Source organism: Sycon ciliatum, chromosome 1, assembly GCF_964019385.1.
Source record: "Sycon ciliatum chromosome 1, ocSycCili1.1, whole genome shotgun sequence".
NCBI classification, from domain to species: domain Eukaryota; kingdom Metazoa; phylum Porifera; class Calcarea; order Leucosolenida; family Sycettidae; genus Sycon; species Sycon ciliatum.
The window spans coordinates 92388428-92406153 of record NC_088643.1 but is presented as its reverse complement, the minus strand read 5'-3'; the positions used below and the strand labels follow the sequence as shown (position 1 = coordinate 92406153).

At 45.6% G+C, this 17726-nt stretch overlaps 3 protein-coding genes across 3 annotated transcripts; all 3 read right to left on the bottom strand.

Annotated features, from left to right (window-relative positions):
- Positions 1 to 174: 174 nt before the first annotated feature.
- Positions 175 to 3671, bottom strand: LOC135806509 (steryl-sulfatase-like). The gene is made up of 3 exons (XM_065320701.1): positions 3285 to 3671; positions 2180 to 2375; positions 175 to 1731 (listed from the first exon to the last, which is right to left on the bottom strand). The coding sequence occupies exons 1-3, from the start codon at positions 3318 to 3320 to the stop codon at positions 470 to 472; spliced, it is 1494 nt and encodes a 497-aa protein (XP_065176773.1). The 5' UTR covers positions 3321 to 3671; the 3' UTR covers positions 175 to 469.
- Positions 3672 to 4557: 886 nt separating this feature from the next.
- LOC135806510 (steryl-sulfatase-like) lies at positions 4558 to 8179 on the bottom strand. The gene is made up of 3 exons (XM_065320702.1): positions 7795 to 8179; positions 6682 to 6877; positions 4558 to 6234 (listed from the first exon to the last, which is right to left on the bottom strand). The coding sequence occupies exons 1-3, from the start codon at positions 7828 to 7830 to the stop codon at positions 4973 to 4975; spliced, it is 1494 nt and encodes a 497-aa protein (XP_065176774.1). The 5' UTR covers positions 7831 to 8179; the 3' UTR covers positions 4558 to 4972.
- Positions 8180 to 9067: 888 nt separating this feature from the next.
- LOC135806511 (steryl-sulfatase-like) lies at positions 9068 to 17067 on the bottom strand. Its single transcript, XM_065320703.1, has 3 exons — positions 16717 to 17067; positions 11186 to 11381; positions 9068 to 10744 (listed from the first exon to the last, which is right to left on the bottom strand). Exons 1-3 carry the CDS (start codon positions 16750 to 16752, stop codon positions 9483 to 9485), a joined length of 1494 nt encoding a protein of 497 aa, XP_065176775.1. The 5' UTR covers positions 16753 to 17067; the 3' UTR covers positions 9068 to 9482.
- Between the last annotated feature and the right edge of the window lie 659 nt (positions 17068 to 17726).

Here is a 17726-nt window from a genome sequence, read left to right as displayed (position 1 = left end):
CATCTTGTCAAGAGTACATGAAACCCAGGTTTCATGTACTCTTGATCTTGTGCATCGCTTGAATGGTGCTCTGATAGTCTGAGTGGGTTAAATCAGCCAAAACCTCCGAAAAATGCAAATTTTTGTTTTTGTCCAACCCCGCCAGGCGATCCAGATAATCGATCATCCTGATAGTTGAAGTCCGGCTAATCGGCGTTCTACTGTATCTGGTAGCATGAAGAGAAACACCAAGTCCAACTCGTGCCTATTGCCTGTACAATATCCTGAACTACTTGCTCGGCATGCAAGACTAGCACTACTGAGTCAGCCTGGAATGAAGATCGGAAAGAAATAACGTGGATTTTGTGGGGGATAGTCAGGAATACGAAAAGACCCAGTGTTTTGTGCTGTATCTGTCAGTAAAGGTACTGTAGTATACTTTAAAAAGTACTATGATTTGTTGTGTGAATGAAGTCTAAGATGTCTTGTGTCAGTTTCCTTCCACTGGCAGGGGAAATGCTTCACACCCGGTCATGTAATGTGTAGTTGTGTTTGGCAGCTTGTTCCACCAGCCCATCGCAGTTGCACTAAGCCGAGTGCGAGTTGCCTGCATATCCAAATCGTCTGCTACATTCTGAGCTTCAAAATACTCGCCTTTATGGTCTGCTGTAACTGCATCGAGGTTATAGAGTTCGACACGTGACAAATCCGGATTCTGTAATAGTTTGTACGGCCCAACTCTGATGGCCATGTTAGGTGCTCGGTTCCAGCATGGTCCGGTCACGTTGATTTGCCAGTCCCAAAGGAGAGGTGCAGACCTGGTAGTGACAGTCGCATTGGACACCAGTACATGAGAGATGTCTACTCCAGATAGACTGCTTGTCACACTTGCCGGCAGCTCCACTCCGGCCATCGTCGCAACTGTTGGAAACCAGTCAGCGCCACTTATCACAGAGTGGTCGACCACATTTGACGGGATTGTCCCGGGCATGTGTGCAATGAATGGCAGTCGATGTCCACCTTCGTACAGCGAGCGTTTCTGTCCGCGGAATGGTCCCGCCGAACCAACAGCATTCATGTAAACGGCAGGGTCCTCTGGACCGTTATCAGTTGTGAAAACGAGCAGTGTATCCTTCACCAGATCAAGGCTATGCAGACTGTCCACCAACCTGCCTACTTGCTCATCTGCATTCGTTTGCGATGCCCAGAAGATGAGATGCGGGCAAGTTGTCTCGTTTGTGGACGGTAAGCGGCACACTTTACTCACCGGCAAGTATTTCTCCATCTGCTGGCGTGTCGGGTCAAGTTTAGCATGGGATACATGAAGCCAGACGTTCATGTAAAATGGTAGCTTCTTGTGCGTGGCGTCCGTCATGAACTCAACAGCCTTATCAACAATCATCCCACTTGACATTGAGGGCCATTCTTGTGCTGATGTATTGAATTGATTCGGATCGCGGGAATCAAATGTGAACGAGCTGTTGATACCATACGCAGATGGAAGAGGTGCAGCCACTGGTGTTTCAGTTGATCCAAGATGCCACTTTCCAAAGTGTCCAACCACATAGCCATGTTGCTGTAAGGTGGCTGACACGGACGGTAGGCTGGGATCCAGAAAGTCCACGTTTCCCTCCTCTCTGTTTTTCTGGCTGGATGGGCTTAGGGCTGAGTGGATACCAATTTCTCCCGGGAAGCGGCCCGTCATGATCCCAGCTCGACTAGGAGAGCAGACTGGACTGGTTGAGTGATAATCTATCATCATACACACCATACACACACACACACACACACGCACACACACACACGCACCACACCACACCATACAAACAAAATCGTCGGCAAGAATACGAACACTGACAGTAGAACACTCCACATAAGGAAAGCACATCATCACCATCATCATCAGCGCTATAAAAACATGTTATGTGATTCTACCCTGGGTATCATTTTTCACTGATCTACAAGTATCTTCGTCTCCAAGAACAGAGTGGTCAATCCAATGTTTGTGTCACTGTGCCAGCCAGACACATGGGATGCCAGTTAGTTCAGCCGGCTGGATATTGATTATTCTAATAATATATCCCCAGTCTGACCAACAGCATTCAGCAACTTCAACCAGCAACTCAACCCCTCCCAATTCTTATGTCGATCCTTGAGGCTGCTGTTTCAACCTAAAAGGTCTCATCGCGAGAAGACATACCTGTGAACATTTTTCCACTTCTGGCCAAACTGTCAATGTTGGGTGTCTGTACACGAGTATATCCACCGCCTGGAGACTTGTAGACTCCAACATCACCCCATCCCCAGTCGTCCATCATCAAGTGAATAAAGTTTGGCCTGCCGCCTGGAGCTGCCATGGCATAGCTGCTCGTGTCCAGTAAGACGAAGGCTAGTAGCTACAGCAGACCAGTCAAGCACACAGACACATACTTCAAGTACACAATATACACATGTGAGGAGAGATCCAATTCATATATTGGAATTTTGTTGTGACTCGGGGCTTATGGTTTCTAACGACGGTCGTTGACCATAACCCTATACATTATTGTAGTGTGGCATACACAAGTGTACCATGTCACAATAGCGAGAGTTCCCAGATTGCCTAGAGTGCTCAACACCACAAGAATGGAGCAATACCACAAAGGCAGAAGAGAACAGAGACAACCGGCTAGGTCATTGTTGTAACGCTGCGTTTCATGCACATCGCAAAGCTAAGGCAATCCTTGGACACTTTTTGCCTTAGCTTTGCGATGTGCATGAAACGCAGCGTTACAACAATGACCTAGCCAGTTGTCTCTGTTCTCGTCTGCCTTTGTTGTTGAGTGTATAGTGTCATGTACGTTTCATAGGGTTTGCTTTCGTGCGGACGGTCAACACCATACCACCAGTATAGGCAGTACACGTACAAGACTCGTGTGCGTGGGGGAGAGGGGGAGGTACTACACTTAAACTAGCAAGGTCGTCTAAGAGGGCATGGACCTTCTTTTATTATTCTGTTTGAGGAAATACCATAATCCTATTGGCATAGTTCATTCCACCTTCAACTGTCCCGTTGTGTTGTGTGATCTACATGAAGTAGGACCAGTCCCGACCAGTTTCCCTTCAATCCTGATGATCATTATCCTTGGCTCAACGTTGCAATTTTAATAATATTTATTGATATTGAATTCGTACGGAGTTGCAGTAAGGAGACCACTTGTGTTGGTGATGATCATCATGATCATGGTGTAGGGTTTCTATTACATTGTACAATGACTATGTACTTCGGCAATGAGAGCCATGCCATGGCTTAGCTACCGGCTTACCAGCGCTGTGGCTCTCCGCTCTTTCCACGCTGCCATGATCAGTCGAGTCGTCAACAAAAGAACAAATGATGCGATCGGCTTGGAAGCGACCCTTGGCCTTGCTTATCCCTAGCTAGCTGCCTGCCCAGCGGCCTGAGCTGCACTTATCTCCACAAGAAGTGTCGATACTAGAATAGACCACAATGCGACGGCCTGTGTGGTGGGCGCGGTCCTCGAACGGTGTTGGCAACACCCGTCGCTGTAACAGTAACGCTGGAACAGTAAGATCTTTCGAGCGGGTATAATCTACTATCTAGGGCTGAAACGATTATTATAATTATACCGAATAATCGAGTACTCGTTTGATAACTCTAACGATCGAGCAATCGTTTAGATTACCGATTACGATTATTTTGCTTTTTATTTGTGTCCAGAAAGTACTGTAAACCCTCGTTTTGCGAAGTTTGAATCAGTTTCCGCTGGGAGTATGCAGTTGCCAGGGGTATGGTTCATGTTCTGAGGTTAAATATTGACTTCAAAACTGCCATGTTTCGGAGCTACCCTTTCACTAATGGCGTAATCTGTTGGTATTATGAAGGCATAGTTTGTGGAAACAGAGTAGTGTTTGCACAGAATAATGACTCTATTTGCTAACGATTATAATCGATTACTCGATCGTTAAGCTAAAGAGTAATCGATATGTGAAAATCCACGATCGTTTCAGCCCTAGTATAATCATAATTCATATACTAAACAAGCCGGACCGTTTTCTAGTGTACTAAAGCCTAAGTGCAATAGTTGAAATTAATTTCATTGCCCTACATCGTGTGTTGTTATTAGATAAGCCTTGTTTTGCTGAAAACAATCATGTTGTTGGTTGACAGCAAGGACGCACTGTGTGTTCGGAAACACCCTATACAATTAGCTTATCATGGGCATGTACCGGCTTGTCCTCAGTCAGGAAAGGTCTCTTTCAGAGAGGGTGATGTACTGAAGCTCCAAGTAAACGCCGTTTGGCACACTACCTCATGAGACCTCATACTATATAGAATACGAGGCTTTTTGTTGGACAGTGCCAATCCAGTCCAAACTGATAATCACACTGGGTCGAGTACCGTGACGATCACCCGATTTTAGATGTCGTCCACCAATACAACAAAGTACATAGGCTCCCGGCCCTTGGGACATACATGTATCATGTTCCTAATGTAATAGTTGATGTCCGAGAAAGATGCCATCTTTCTCGGACATCAACTTATTTTGCTATGGCGAATGTCATGTGCCCACAGATCAGTAAAATAATTGTATCTGGTATCAAGAGAAACAAGTACTCATGCTTGTTGGCTGTGCAGTGCCCTATACTTCCTGCTCAGCATGCAAAACTAGCACCACTGAGTAGCCAGCCTAATGTGACGCCTTTCCAATCTTTCCTTTTGATTCTAGGCAGCCTGGAATGAAGTCGGATTGGAAAGACATCGGGTACTGGGTTTCACAGACCACACTCATTGGCAGTATACAGTCTAGGTTTGAATGCGGGGAGTCACAGCAGGTAAGGTGATAAGAAAAGGGTTGTGTGCTGTATCTGCAAATGATTAAAAAAAGTATACGACTCTTTGGTATGAAATAGTGGCAGCGACTTCGACTCTTTGTATACTAATAAATTACAATTTTATGAAGAGATAATAAAGGTGTGTGATTTAATTCCTGGGTCAGTTTCCTTCCACTGGCAGGGGAAATGCTTCACACCCGGTCATGTAATGTGTTGTTGTGTTTGGCAGCTTGTTCCACCAGCCCATCGCAGTTGCACTAAGCCGAGTGCGAGTTGCCTGCATATCCAAATCGTCTGCTACATTCTGAGCTTCAAAATACTCGCCTTTATGGTCTGCTGTGACTGCATCGAGGTTATAGAGTTCGACACGTGACAGATCCGGATTCTGTAATAGTTTATACGGCCCAACTCTGATGGCCATGTTAGGTGCTCGGTTCCAGCATGGTCCGGTCACGTTGATTTGCCAGTCCCAGAGGAGAGGTGCAGACCTGGTGGTTACAGTGGCATTGGACACCAGTACATGAGAGATATCTACTCCGGATAAACTGCTTGTCACACTTGCTGGCAGCTCCACTCCAGCCATTGTTGCAACTGTTGGAAACCAGTCAGCGCCGCTTATCACGGAGTGGTCGACCACATTTGACGGGATTGTCCCGGGCATGTGTGCAATGAATGGCAGTCGATGTCCACCTTCGTACAGCGAGCGTTTCTGTCCGCGGAATGGTCCCGCCGAACCAACAGCATTCATGTAAACGGCAGGGTCCTCTGGACCGTTATCAGTTGTGAAAACGAGCAGTGTATCCTTCACCAGATCAAGGCTATGCAGACTGTCCACCAACCTGCCTACTTGCTCATCTGCATTCGTTTGCGATGCCCAGAAGATGAGATGCGGGCAAGTTGTCTCGTTTGTGGATGGTGTTGGGCATACATTACTCACTGGCAAGTATTTCTCCATCTGCTGGCGTGTCGGGTCAAGTTTAGCATGGGATACATGAAGCCAGACGTTCATATAAAATGGTAGCTTCTTGTGCGTGGCGTCCGTCATGAACTCAACAGCCTTATCAACAATCATCCCACTTGACATTGAGGGCCATTCTTGTGCTGATGTATTGAATTGATTCGGATCGCGGGAATCAAATGTGAACGAGCTGTTGATACCATACGCAGATGGAAGAGGTGCAGCCACTGGTGTTTCAGTTGATCCAAGATGCCACTTTCCAAAGTGTCCAACCACATAGCCATGTTGCTGTAAGGTGGCTGACACGGACGGTAGGCTGGGATCCAGAAAGTCCACGTTTCCCTCCTCTCTGTTTTTCTGGCTGGATGGGCTTAGGGCTGAGTGGATACCAATTTCTCCCGGGAAGCGGCCCGTCATGATCCCAGCTCGACTAGGAGAGCAGACTGGACTGGTTGAGTGATAATCTATCATCATACACACCATACACACACACACACACACACACGCACCACACCACACCACACCATACAAACAAAATCGTCGGCAAGAATACGAACACTGACAGTAGAACACTCCACATAAGGAAAGCACATCATCACCATCATCATCAGCGCTATAAAAACATGTTATGTGATTCTACCCTGGGTATCATTTTTCACTGATCTACAAGTATCTTCGTCTCCAAGAACAGAGTGGTCAATCCAATGTTTGTGTCACTGTGCCAGCCAGACACATGGGATGCCAGTTAGTTCAGCCGGCTGGATATTGATTATTCTAATAATTTACCCCCAGTCTGACCAACAGCATTCAGCAACTTCAACCAGCAACTCAACCCCTCCCAATTCTTATGTCGATCCTTGAGGCTGCTGTTTCAACCTAAAAGGTCTCATCGCGAGAAGACATACATGTACCTGTGAACATTTTTCCACTTCTGGCCAAACTGTCAATGTTGGGTGTCTGTACACGAGTATATCCACCGCCTGGAGACTTGTAGACTCCAACATCACCCCATCCCCAGTCGTCCATCATCAAGTGAATAAAGTTTGGCCTGCCGCCTGGAGCTGCAATGGCATAGCTGCTCGTGTCCAGTAAGACGAAGGCTAGTAGCTACAGCAGACCAGTCAAGCACACAGACACATACTTCAAGTACACAATATACACATGTGAGGAGAGATCCAATTCATATATTGGAATTTTGTTGTGACTCGGGGCTTATGGTTTCTAACGACGGTCGTTGACCATAACCCTATACATTATTGTAGTGTGGCATACACAAGTGTACCATGTCACAATAGCGAGAGTTCCCAGATTGCTAGAGTGCTCAACACCACAAGAATGGAGCAATACCACAAAGGCAGAAGAGAACAGAGACAACCGGCTAGGTCATTGTTGTAACGCTGCGTTTCATGCACATCGCAAAGCTAAGGCAATCCTTGGACACTTTTTGCCTTAGCTTTGCGATGTGCATGAAACGCAGCGTTACAACAATGACCTAGCCAGTTGTCTCTGTTCTCGTCTGCCTTTGTTGTTGAGTGTATAGTGTCATGTACGTTTCATAGGGTTTGCTTTCGTGCGGACGGGTCAACACCATACCACCAGTATAGGCAGTACACGTACAAGACTCGTGTGCGTGGGGGAGAGGGGGAGGGGGGGGGGTACTACACTTAAACTAGCAAGGTCGTCTAAGAGGGCATGGACCTTCTTTTATTATTCTGTTTGAGGAAATACCATAATCCTATTGGCATAGTTCATTCCACCTTCAACTGTCCCGTTGTGTTGTGTGATCTACATGAAGTAGGACCAGTCCCGACCAGTTTCCCTTCAATCCTGATGATCATTATCCTTGGCTCAACGTTGCAATTTTAATAATATTTATTGATATTGAATTCGTACGGAGTTGCAGTAAGGAGACCACTTGTGTTGGTGATGATCATCATGATCATGGTGTAGGGTTTCTATTACATTGTACAATGACTATGTACTTCGGCAATGAGAGCCATGCCATGGCTTAGCTACCGGCTTACCAGCGCTGTGGCTCTCCGCTCTTTCCACGCTGCCATGATCAGTCGAGTCGTCAACAAAAGAACAAATGATGCGATCGGCTTGGAAGCGACCCTTGGCCTTGCTTATCCCTAGCTAGCTGCCTGCCCAGCGGCCTGAGCTGCACTTATCTCCACAAGAAGTGTCGATACTAGAATAGACCACAATGCGACGGCCTGTGTGGTGGGCGCGGTCCTCGAACGGTGTTGGCAACACCCGTCGCTGTAACAGTAACGCTGGAACAGTAAGATCTTGCGAGCGGGTATAATCTACTATCTAGGGCTGAAACGATTATTATAATTATACCGAATAATCGAGTACTCGTTTGATAACTCTAACGATCGAGCAATCGTTTAGATTACCGATTACGATTATTTTGCTTTTTATTTGTGTCCAGAAAGTACTGTAAACCCTCGTTTTGCGAAGTTTGAATCAGTTTCCGCTGGGAGTATGCAGTTGCCAGGGGTATGGTTCATGTTCTGAGGTTAAATATTGACTTCAAAACTGCCATGTTTCGGAGCTACCCTTTCACTAATGGCGTAATCTGTTGGTATTATGAAGGCATAGTTTGTGGAAACAGAGTAGTGTTTGCACAGAATAATGACTCTATTTGCTAACGATTATAATCGATTACTCGATCGTTAAGCTAAAGAGTAATCGATATGTGAAAATCCACGATCGTTTCAGCCCTAGTATAATCATAATTCATATACTAAACAAGCCGGACCGTTTTCTAGTGTACTAAAGCCTAAGTGCAATAGTTGAAATTAATTTCATTGCCCTACATCGTGTGTTGTTATTAGATAAGCCTTGTTTTGCTGAAAACAATCATGTTGTTGGTTGACAGCAAGGACGCACTGTGTGTTCGGAAACACCCTATACAATTAGCTTATCATGGGCATGTACCGGCTTGTCCTCAGTCAGGAAAGGTCTCTTTCAGAGAGGGTGATGTACTGAAGCTCCAAGTAAACGCCGTTTGGCACACTACCTCATGAGACCTCATACTATATAGAATACGAGGCTTTTTGTTGGACAGTGCCAATCCAGTCCAAACTGATAATCACACTGGGTCGAGTACCGTGACGATCACCCGATTTTAGATGTCGTCCACCAATACAACAAAGTACATAGGCTCCCGGCCCTTGGGACATACATGTATCATGTTCCTAATGTAATAGTTGATGTCCGAGAAAGATGCCATCTTTCTCGGACATCAACTTATTTTGCTATGGCGAATGTCATGTGCCCACAGATCAGTAAAATAATTGTATCTGGTATCAAGAGAAACAAGTACTCATGCTTGTTGGCTGTGCAGTGCCCTATACTTCCTGCTCAGCATGCAAAACTAGCACCACTGAGTAGCCAGCCTAATGTGACGCCTTTCCAATCTTTCCTTTTGATTCTAGGCAGCCTGGAATGAAGTCGGATTGGAAAGACATCGGGTACTGGGTTTCACAGACCACACTCATTGGCAGTATACAGTCTAGGTTTGAATGCGGGGAGTCACAGCAGGTAAGGTGATAAGAAAAGGGTTGTGTGCTGTATCTGCAAATGATTAAAAAAAGTATACGACTCTTTGGTATGAAATAGTGGCAGCGACTTCGACTCTTTGTATACTAATAAATTACAATTTTATGAAGAGATAATAAAGGTGTGTGATTTAATTCCTGGGTCAGTTTCCTTCCACTGGCAGGGGAAATGCTTCACACCCGGTCATGTAATGTGTTGTTGTGTTTGGCAGCTTGTTCCACCAGCCCATCGCAGTTGCACTAAGCCGAGTGCGAGTTGCCTGCATATCCAAATCGTCTGCTACATTCTGAGCTTCAAAATACTCGCCTTTATGGTCTGCTGTGACTGCATCGAGGTTATAGAGTTCGACACGTGACAGATCCGGATTCTGTAATAGTTTATACGGCCCAACTCTGATGGCCATGTTAGGTGCTCGGTTCCAGCATGGTCCGGTCACGTTGATTTGCCAGTCCCAGAGGAGAGGTGCAGACCTGGTGGTTACAGTGGCATTGGACACCAGTACATGAGAGATATCTACTCCGGATAAACTGCTTGTCACACTTGCTGGCAGCTCCACTCCAGCCATTGTTGCAACTGTTGGAAACCAGTCAGCGCCGCTTATCACGGAGTGGTCGACCACATTTGACGGGATTGTCCCGGGCATGTGTGCAATGAATGGCAGTCGATGTCCACCTTCGTACAGCGAGCGTTTCTGTCCGCGGAATGGTCCCGCCGAACCAACAGCATTCATGTAAACGGCAGGGTCCTCTGGACCGTTATCAGTTGTGAAAACGAGCAGTGTATCCTTCACCAGATCAAGGCTATGCAGACTGTCCACCAACCTGCCTACTTGCTCATCTGCATTCGTTTGCGATGCCCAGAAGATGAGATGCGGGCAAGTTGTCTCGTTTGTGGATGGTGTTGGGCATACATTACTCACTGGCAAGTATTTCTCCATCTGCTGGCGTGTCGGGTCAAGTTTAGCATGGGATACATGAAGCCAGACGTTCATATAAAATGGTAGCTTCTTGTGCGTGGCGTCCGTCATGAACTCAACAGCCTTATCAACAATCATCCCACTTGACATTGAGGGCCATTCTTGTGCTGATGTATTGAATTGATTCGGATCGCGGGAATCAAATGTGAACGAGCTGTTGATACCATACGCAGATGGAAGAGGTGCAGCCACTGGTGTTTCAGTTGATCCAAGATGCCACTTTCCAAAGTGTCCAACCACATAGCCATGTTGCTGTAAGGTGGCTGACACGGACGGTAGGCTGGGATCCAGAAAGTCCACGTTTCCCTCCTCTCTGTTTTTCTGGCTGGATGGGCTTAGGGCTGAGTGGATACCAATTTCTCCCGGGAAGCGGCCCGTCATGATCCCAGCTCGACTAGGAGAGCAGACTGGACTGGTTGAGTGATAATCTATCATCATACACACCATACACACACACACACACACACACGCACCACACCACACCACACCATACAAACAAAATCGTCGGCAAGAATACGAACACTGACAGTAGAACACTCCACATAAGGAAAGCACATCATCACCATCATCATCAGCGCTATAAAAACATGTTATGTGATTCTACCCTGGGTATCATTTTTCACTGATCTACAAGTATCTTCGTCTCCAAGAACAGAGTGGTCAATCCAATGTTTGTGTCACTGTGCCAGCCAGACACATGGGATGCCAGTTAGTTCAGCCGGCTGGATATTGATTATTCTAATAATTTACCCCCAGTCTGACCAACAGCATTCAGCAACTTCAACCAGCAACTCAACCCCTCCCAATTTTCATGTCGATCCTTGAGGCTGCTGTTTCAACCTAAAAGGTCTCATCGCGAGAAGACATACCTGTGAACATTTTTCCACTTCTGGCCAAACTGTCAATGTTGGGTGTCTGTACACGAGTATATCCACCGCCTGGAGACTTGTAGACTCCAACATCACCCCATCCCCAGTCATCCATCATCAAGTGAATAAAGTTTGGCCTGCCGCCTGGAGCTTCCATGGCATAGATGCTCGTGTCCAGTAAGACGAAGGCTAGTAGCTACAGCAGACCAGCCAAACATACCGCCACATACTTCAAGGACACACTGAATAGGTATAGACATGAGAGAAGCACACATACTTCAAGGACACACTGAATAGGTATAGACATGAGAGAAGATATATTCAATTAAAAGGAAACAATGACGGCAAGGCCATTGGACAATACGTCTTGTAATAGTATACATGTACATGTTATTGTAGCTAGTTTGTCCATCATATTCATTAACCAAGTACAGTACCATAGGATATCAGCATTCGGTTTGTTACAATTCGTCTTCGTGAAGCTTCTCTTTCATTTCCTATCCATGATAAAATTGAGCCTCTCAAGTTGGGTGGTTGTTGCTTTGTCAAATTGTGATTAGACCATTTTGCCCAGTGGTCTTACCATCCCGTTCTTGTACCAAGCCAGCATTCCATTGTGCCTTGGAATGTAGCTTGTTTTCGGCTTGATGGCGTTTAGTTGTTTACCTTCCCCTCTCTGGAATTATCGCTAATATCCATGAACCTTCCAAGTTGGAAGGCCGTTGGTTTGCGCTATGAGCAATGCTCAAGCTCCACTTTGTTGCCATGGAATGTGTCAGTGTGGTGCTACCTTAACCTTGTGCACGTCTGACTGTTCATAATCTGGTTTAGTTGGTGGACTCTAACGCATAACTTGTGCCCCACCGGTTTCCTTGTTTCCTTTCAATATTTTCCTTGGCTCACCATCCGATAGGAGAGACCCAATTCATTTATTGGAAATTCCCTGTGACTCAGAGCTTACGGTTTCTAACGACGGCCGTTGACCACACCCCTTTATATTATTGAAGTGTGGCATACACACGTATACAATGTCATGTACGTTTCATAGGGTTGAGTTCATGTTGACAAACACCATCAATCATACGGCCAGGTGCGTGCGCCGGTGGCCTTCAAAGGGGGGCCTCCCCCGGGAAAATTTTCAAAAAATGAAGCAAAATCTTGCATTTTGAGCGAAAAAAGGGGGGTTCCGGGCACCCAGGAACCCAAACGGGGCACGCGCCTGATACCAGTACAAGACTCGCGTGCGTGTGGGGGATACTACACAAGCAAGGTCGTCTAAGAGGGCATGGATCCTTTATTATTCTGTTTAAGGAAATACCATAATCCTAATGGCATAGTCTATTCCACCTTGTGGTGTATGATGTACATGGAGGTCGAGGACCACTCCCGATCAGTTTCCCCAATCCTGATTATTATTATTATTATTATGTCTCCTTTATTCACTTCTTTCGAAGGCGATAAGCCAGACCCCCCGGGAAATATTTCCATGGGTGGGACAGCAAAGAGAAAGTGAAAAAAATATAAAGCCAAAAACCAAAGGGACAAGAAATAGGGGAAGGAAGAGGAAGAAAGGAAAGAAACTCAATCCAAACTCCAACATCAAAACAATAATAAAGAATTTGCAACGACAGGTTGACAGGTATTGTTATTATTATTATTTAAATAGGCGTCGAGGCGACAATAGTTTCAGAATTGCGATCAACAGAACGAGCTGAACCGACATTTCACAAAGGCTTTTATTGTATTCAAAAAACGAGTGGATACGAAGGCAGTGAAGAACATGGAAGAAAGAAAAATGTGATATGGAGAAAATGATGAACAAAAAATGGTACTTCGAACTAGTTTTCGCACAACACTCCTCAGGAAGCTACGTTGTACTAATGAAAAACAATCCAGAAAGATACTAATAAAGAGAAATGGAGTGAGAAGAAACAACACCTATGAAAATGATAATCCTAGCACTAAGGTAATAACAGGAAAAACTGCGAAAGCACTCAACGAACTTGTAAAGACTACTAGTATACTGTGACACAAGATATGACACCATGGCCAACCAGGGCCAAACAGACAGAACAAGCTGCTACTAGAACAATTTCAAACGAATAATGCTGCAACACACAAGCAACACACTCCTTTACACATTATCCCACGTAGCGCACAACTGGAGCGTCCCACGCGGGGAAGACCCCGTAAACAACCACTACCTTCGCCAACACGGGACCTAGCGTCCCACTCGGCAAGTCCACCATTGGCTCCCGGGGCCATGACCAAGTCACTCCCTCCACCAGCGGAGGTGGATGTGGCTTTGGCGACGCCACGTGTGTTGCATGCAGACACGTTTGCGTCATCATCGCTTGCTGCATCACCGGCAGAGACGACAACAATACCTACCTCAATATCAACGAGACCCAGAAGAACAACTGCGAATTACACCATGACCTATTTCAGTACGGAAGTACAGAGCCAACGGAATGCACAACAGGAGCGTGAGACAAGGGATGGGAGGAGACGGGACCTGATTGCTCCAAGGCAGGGCGTCGTTGAGAAGGATTCGGCCAGTGAGTCCGGTGAGTGTGAGAGCGAGAATGATTGTGTGAGTAAGAGTGGGTGCGAGCGTGTGTTTTCTAGTAGGAAGTCATCAGTGTATAAGCATCTTGTATCTCGTCCTGATTGCTGCAAGGTGTATTCTGATTCTTCTTTTTCTGTTTTGTGCCGTGCTCGTCATGGTTATAAGTTGCAGTTGAGTGTGTTAGAAGCTGTTTGTCAACGTATTCATAAGCCTAATCTGTGTGTCCAGAAGGACAGCATTATTCGTTTGAAATTGTTCTACGGTAGCAGCTTGTTCTGTCTGTTTGGCCCTGGTTGGCCATGGTGTCATATCTTGTGTCACAGTATACTAGTAGTCTTTACAAGTTCGTTGAGTGCTTTTGCAGTTTTTCCTGTTATTACCTTAGTGCTAGGATTATCATTTTCATAGGTGTTGTTTCTTCTCACTCCATTTCTCTTTATTAGTATCTTTCTGGATTGTTTTTCATTAGTACAACGTAGCTTCCTGAGGAGTGTTGTGCGAAAACTAGTTCGAAGTACCATTTTTTGTTCATCATTTTCTCCATATCACATTTTTCTTTCTTCCATGTTCTTCACTGCCTTCGTATCCACTCGTTTTTTGAATACAATAAAAGCCTTTGTGAAATGTCGGTTCAGCTCGTTCTGTTGATCGCAATTCTAAAATTATTATTATTATTATTTTAACTGATTAGAGGGAAAGAGACAAACGGGAAAAGTCTGAAGAAAATATTGACTCTCACCACCAGGACTCGAACCAGGGACCCTCGCTTGTAGCCAGCGATGCTCTAACCACTGAGCTATGGTGTAGTCGTCATCCCAGCAGAGGCCGTTCAACATTTTCCTCAGACTTCGTAACTCACACTTCCTGTGAATCCACACAGGCGGGTGGGACGCAGCCCTTACTGTAACCCACACACTTCACGTACAAACTAGCACGCGGGGAGCCCCAAGTCATAAAATATTAACTGATTAGAGGGAAAGAGACAAACGGGAAAAGTCTGAAGAAAATATTGACTGTCACCACCAGGACTCGAACCAGGGACCCTCGCTTGTAGCCAGCGATGCTCTAACCACTGAGCTATGGTGTAGTCGTCATCCCAGCAGAGGCCGTTCAACATTTTCCTCAGACTTCGTAACTCACACTTCCTGTGAATCCACACAGGCGGGTGGGAGGCAGCCCTCACTGTAACCCACACACTTCACGTACAAACTAGCACGCGGGGAGCCCCAAGTCATAAAATATTAACTGATTAGAGGGAAAGAGACAAACGGGAAAAGTCTGAAGAAAATATTGACTGTCACCACCAGGATTCGAACCAGGGACCCTCGCTTGTAGCCAGCGATGCTCTAACCACTGAGCTATGGTGTAGTCGTCATTATTATTATTATTATTATTATTATTATTATTATTTATTCATATATTTTAATAGGGCAGTCCCCACAGACTCAAGGTCTTCTTACGGGGTACCCCAAGAATGAAAGTAATGCATGGCGAAATAGGGATGGCGATGCAGCAGTGCGGATGATGGACCTTGGTTGTAATTTTGATTGACCGGAGGATGTACCCAGTAATTTTGATTGATATCGAAATCGTACGGATTCGCCGCAAAAGAGACCCGTAGATCATGGTAGATGATGGTAGATCTACTGGTGATCATCGTGATGATGTAGGGTTTGCTATTACCGTAAAGTACCGCCAGAGCGCCCCGTCTCGCGAGAGCGCCCCACCTTGATTTTACAGCCAGAGAAAGGAAAATCGTATGGCAGAGTGCAACGAAGTGTGTACGATGTGAGAATCTTAGTGTACTAAGGTCACACTTGGCAGGTTTTTGTGTGGAGCTTGTGTCCTCTTGAAGGTACGGATTGACTGCAAAACGTGCAATACCGGTATGTGTACAAGGTTCATGCCGTATGACCTACAGACAGCAGACCACCTCCACAATACGACCACGAAAGGATGAGATGGTGGGGTGCTCTGGCGGTACTTTACGGTACTGTATTAGTATTAGTATTACACCTATGTCCCTCGACTACCCACCGCCATCTAGGAATCACCCTGGATCCCCGCCTGTCTTTCCAGACCCACATGAATAGTGTCACCTCCTTTCGTCGTCGCGTTGTTCTGCTATCCTACATGTCACCCAATCTGACCCCTGCTCTCATTGCCCGCCTCTACAAAGGATACGTCCGTCCCTTCATTGAGTATGCTTCACCTCTGTGGAATAACAAACTGACCGCAGGAAATATTGACACTTTGGAACGATTGCAAGCACGCGTGGCCAGGCAGTATTTACACCATCGGAAAGTGCCCATTCCTCATGGCATGGAGAACGTGTTTGAAGCTGCTGAATGGGAAAATCTTGCGTGGCGGCGGCATATACATTGCCTCAAACTGTTTTACCATTTCACCCGCCAATACCCGGAAACCCTCAATAATCTCAACAGAGTTCTATCCAAGAGTGCACGACGTCCCCACTTTTACCTCCTGCCCACTCACACTGGTCCCTGTTTCCGATCCACTCTACTACATTCCATGATCACCACGTGGAACTCCCTGCCTACCGAGATTAGGATATCTGAAACCCGTGGTGTATTTAGCCGGCACGTTAAGTCCCATTTCCACAGGTATAGATTCCATCCTCGAGGTTTTCTCACTTCCTGATTACCCCCCTTCTTTACCAGTACCCTTTTCGCTTGCTTCTACTCAGACTTCTTATTTAACCTCTTCACATTCATCTTTTTTTATCGTAATATTTTCTTCCTTTTAAGAATTGCACCCTATTGTACACGCATTGTACACGTATATTTATTCTCGGAGACCCCCTTGATTTAGGCTTCGGCCTTTGGGGAATCCCTCAAATAATAATAATAATAATAACATGACTTTTGTACAGTCATGTACATGATTGTGTACAAGTACATGTACTTCGGCAATTAGAGCCATGGCTTAGCTACTGGCTTACCAGCGCTGTGGCTCTCCACTCTTTCCACACTGCCATGATCAGTCGAATCGTGAAGAAAAGTACAAACTGATGCGATCAGCTTGGAAACAACCCTTGCTTATCCCCTACAAAGTACCAGTGTAGCTGCCTGCTCAGCGGCCTGAGCTGCACTAATCTCCACAAGAACTTGAAATCAATCGACCACAATGCGACGACCAGGTGTGGTGTGCGCGGTCCTATCGAACTGTGTTGGCAACACCAGCAGCTGTGACAGCAAGATCCTGTAAAGATCCAAAACGACAACGAGGGGAAGCTGAACTGTTTTCTACTGACTGTACGAGTCCGTAAACGGCAAAAGTAAATTGCATTGAAAATATTTGCCCTACTCTAGTACAGTAGGTATCGGTTATAGCGTGGGTGTTTGAAAAACGACATTTGATTCTTATTGCCGATATTTCTTACACACGATAAATCACGTGTGACATATCATATGCACGTGTGACATAATACATGTTTGGCATGTGGACACGTACAATCATGTAGGTCTAAACAATCATGATACACACGGATCAGACTCGCGATCGTGCTAGGCGACTGCGGAGCAGCAGATATGAGAGAAGTCGGAAGAAAGAGTCGGACTGGACAGAAAAAGTGATTCTCCAATGCTCAGTTGGACATAACTCTCTTTTTGTGTTGAATATTATTGTATTGAGCATGCACAGAGCACAGATGTTATTACTACAGGCGATACACTTTGCACTAATCTGGCATATTTTGCTACACAAAATCCATTCTTAGGGCCGATATATTCTACTATGCGATAATACTGCTTGTAAGAATAAATATACACATAAAATAGGTGTTATGATTATGAAAAAATGAGTGTTCATTCTTGTAGGCAGTATATTCTTGTATACGACCACACTATAACCGATACGCACTGTACTTGTATAATTATAATATATGACCGCGTACCGTCGCGTCGGTCCATATAATAGTCATTTCGTTCGTCCCGCTGTGTGTGGCATGTC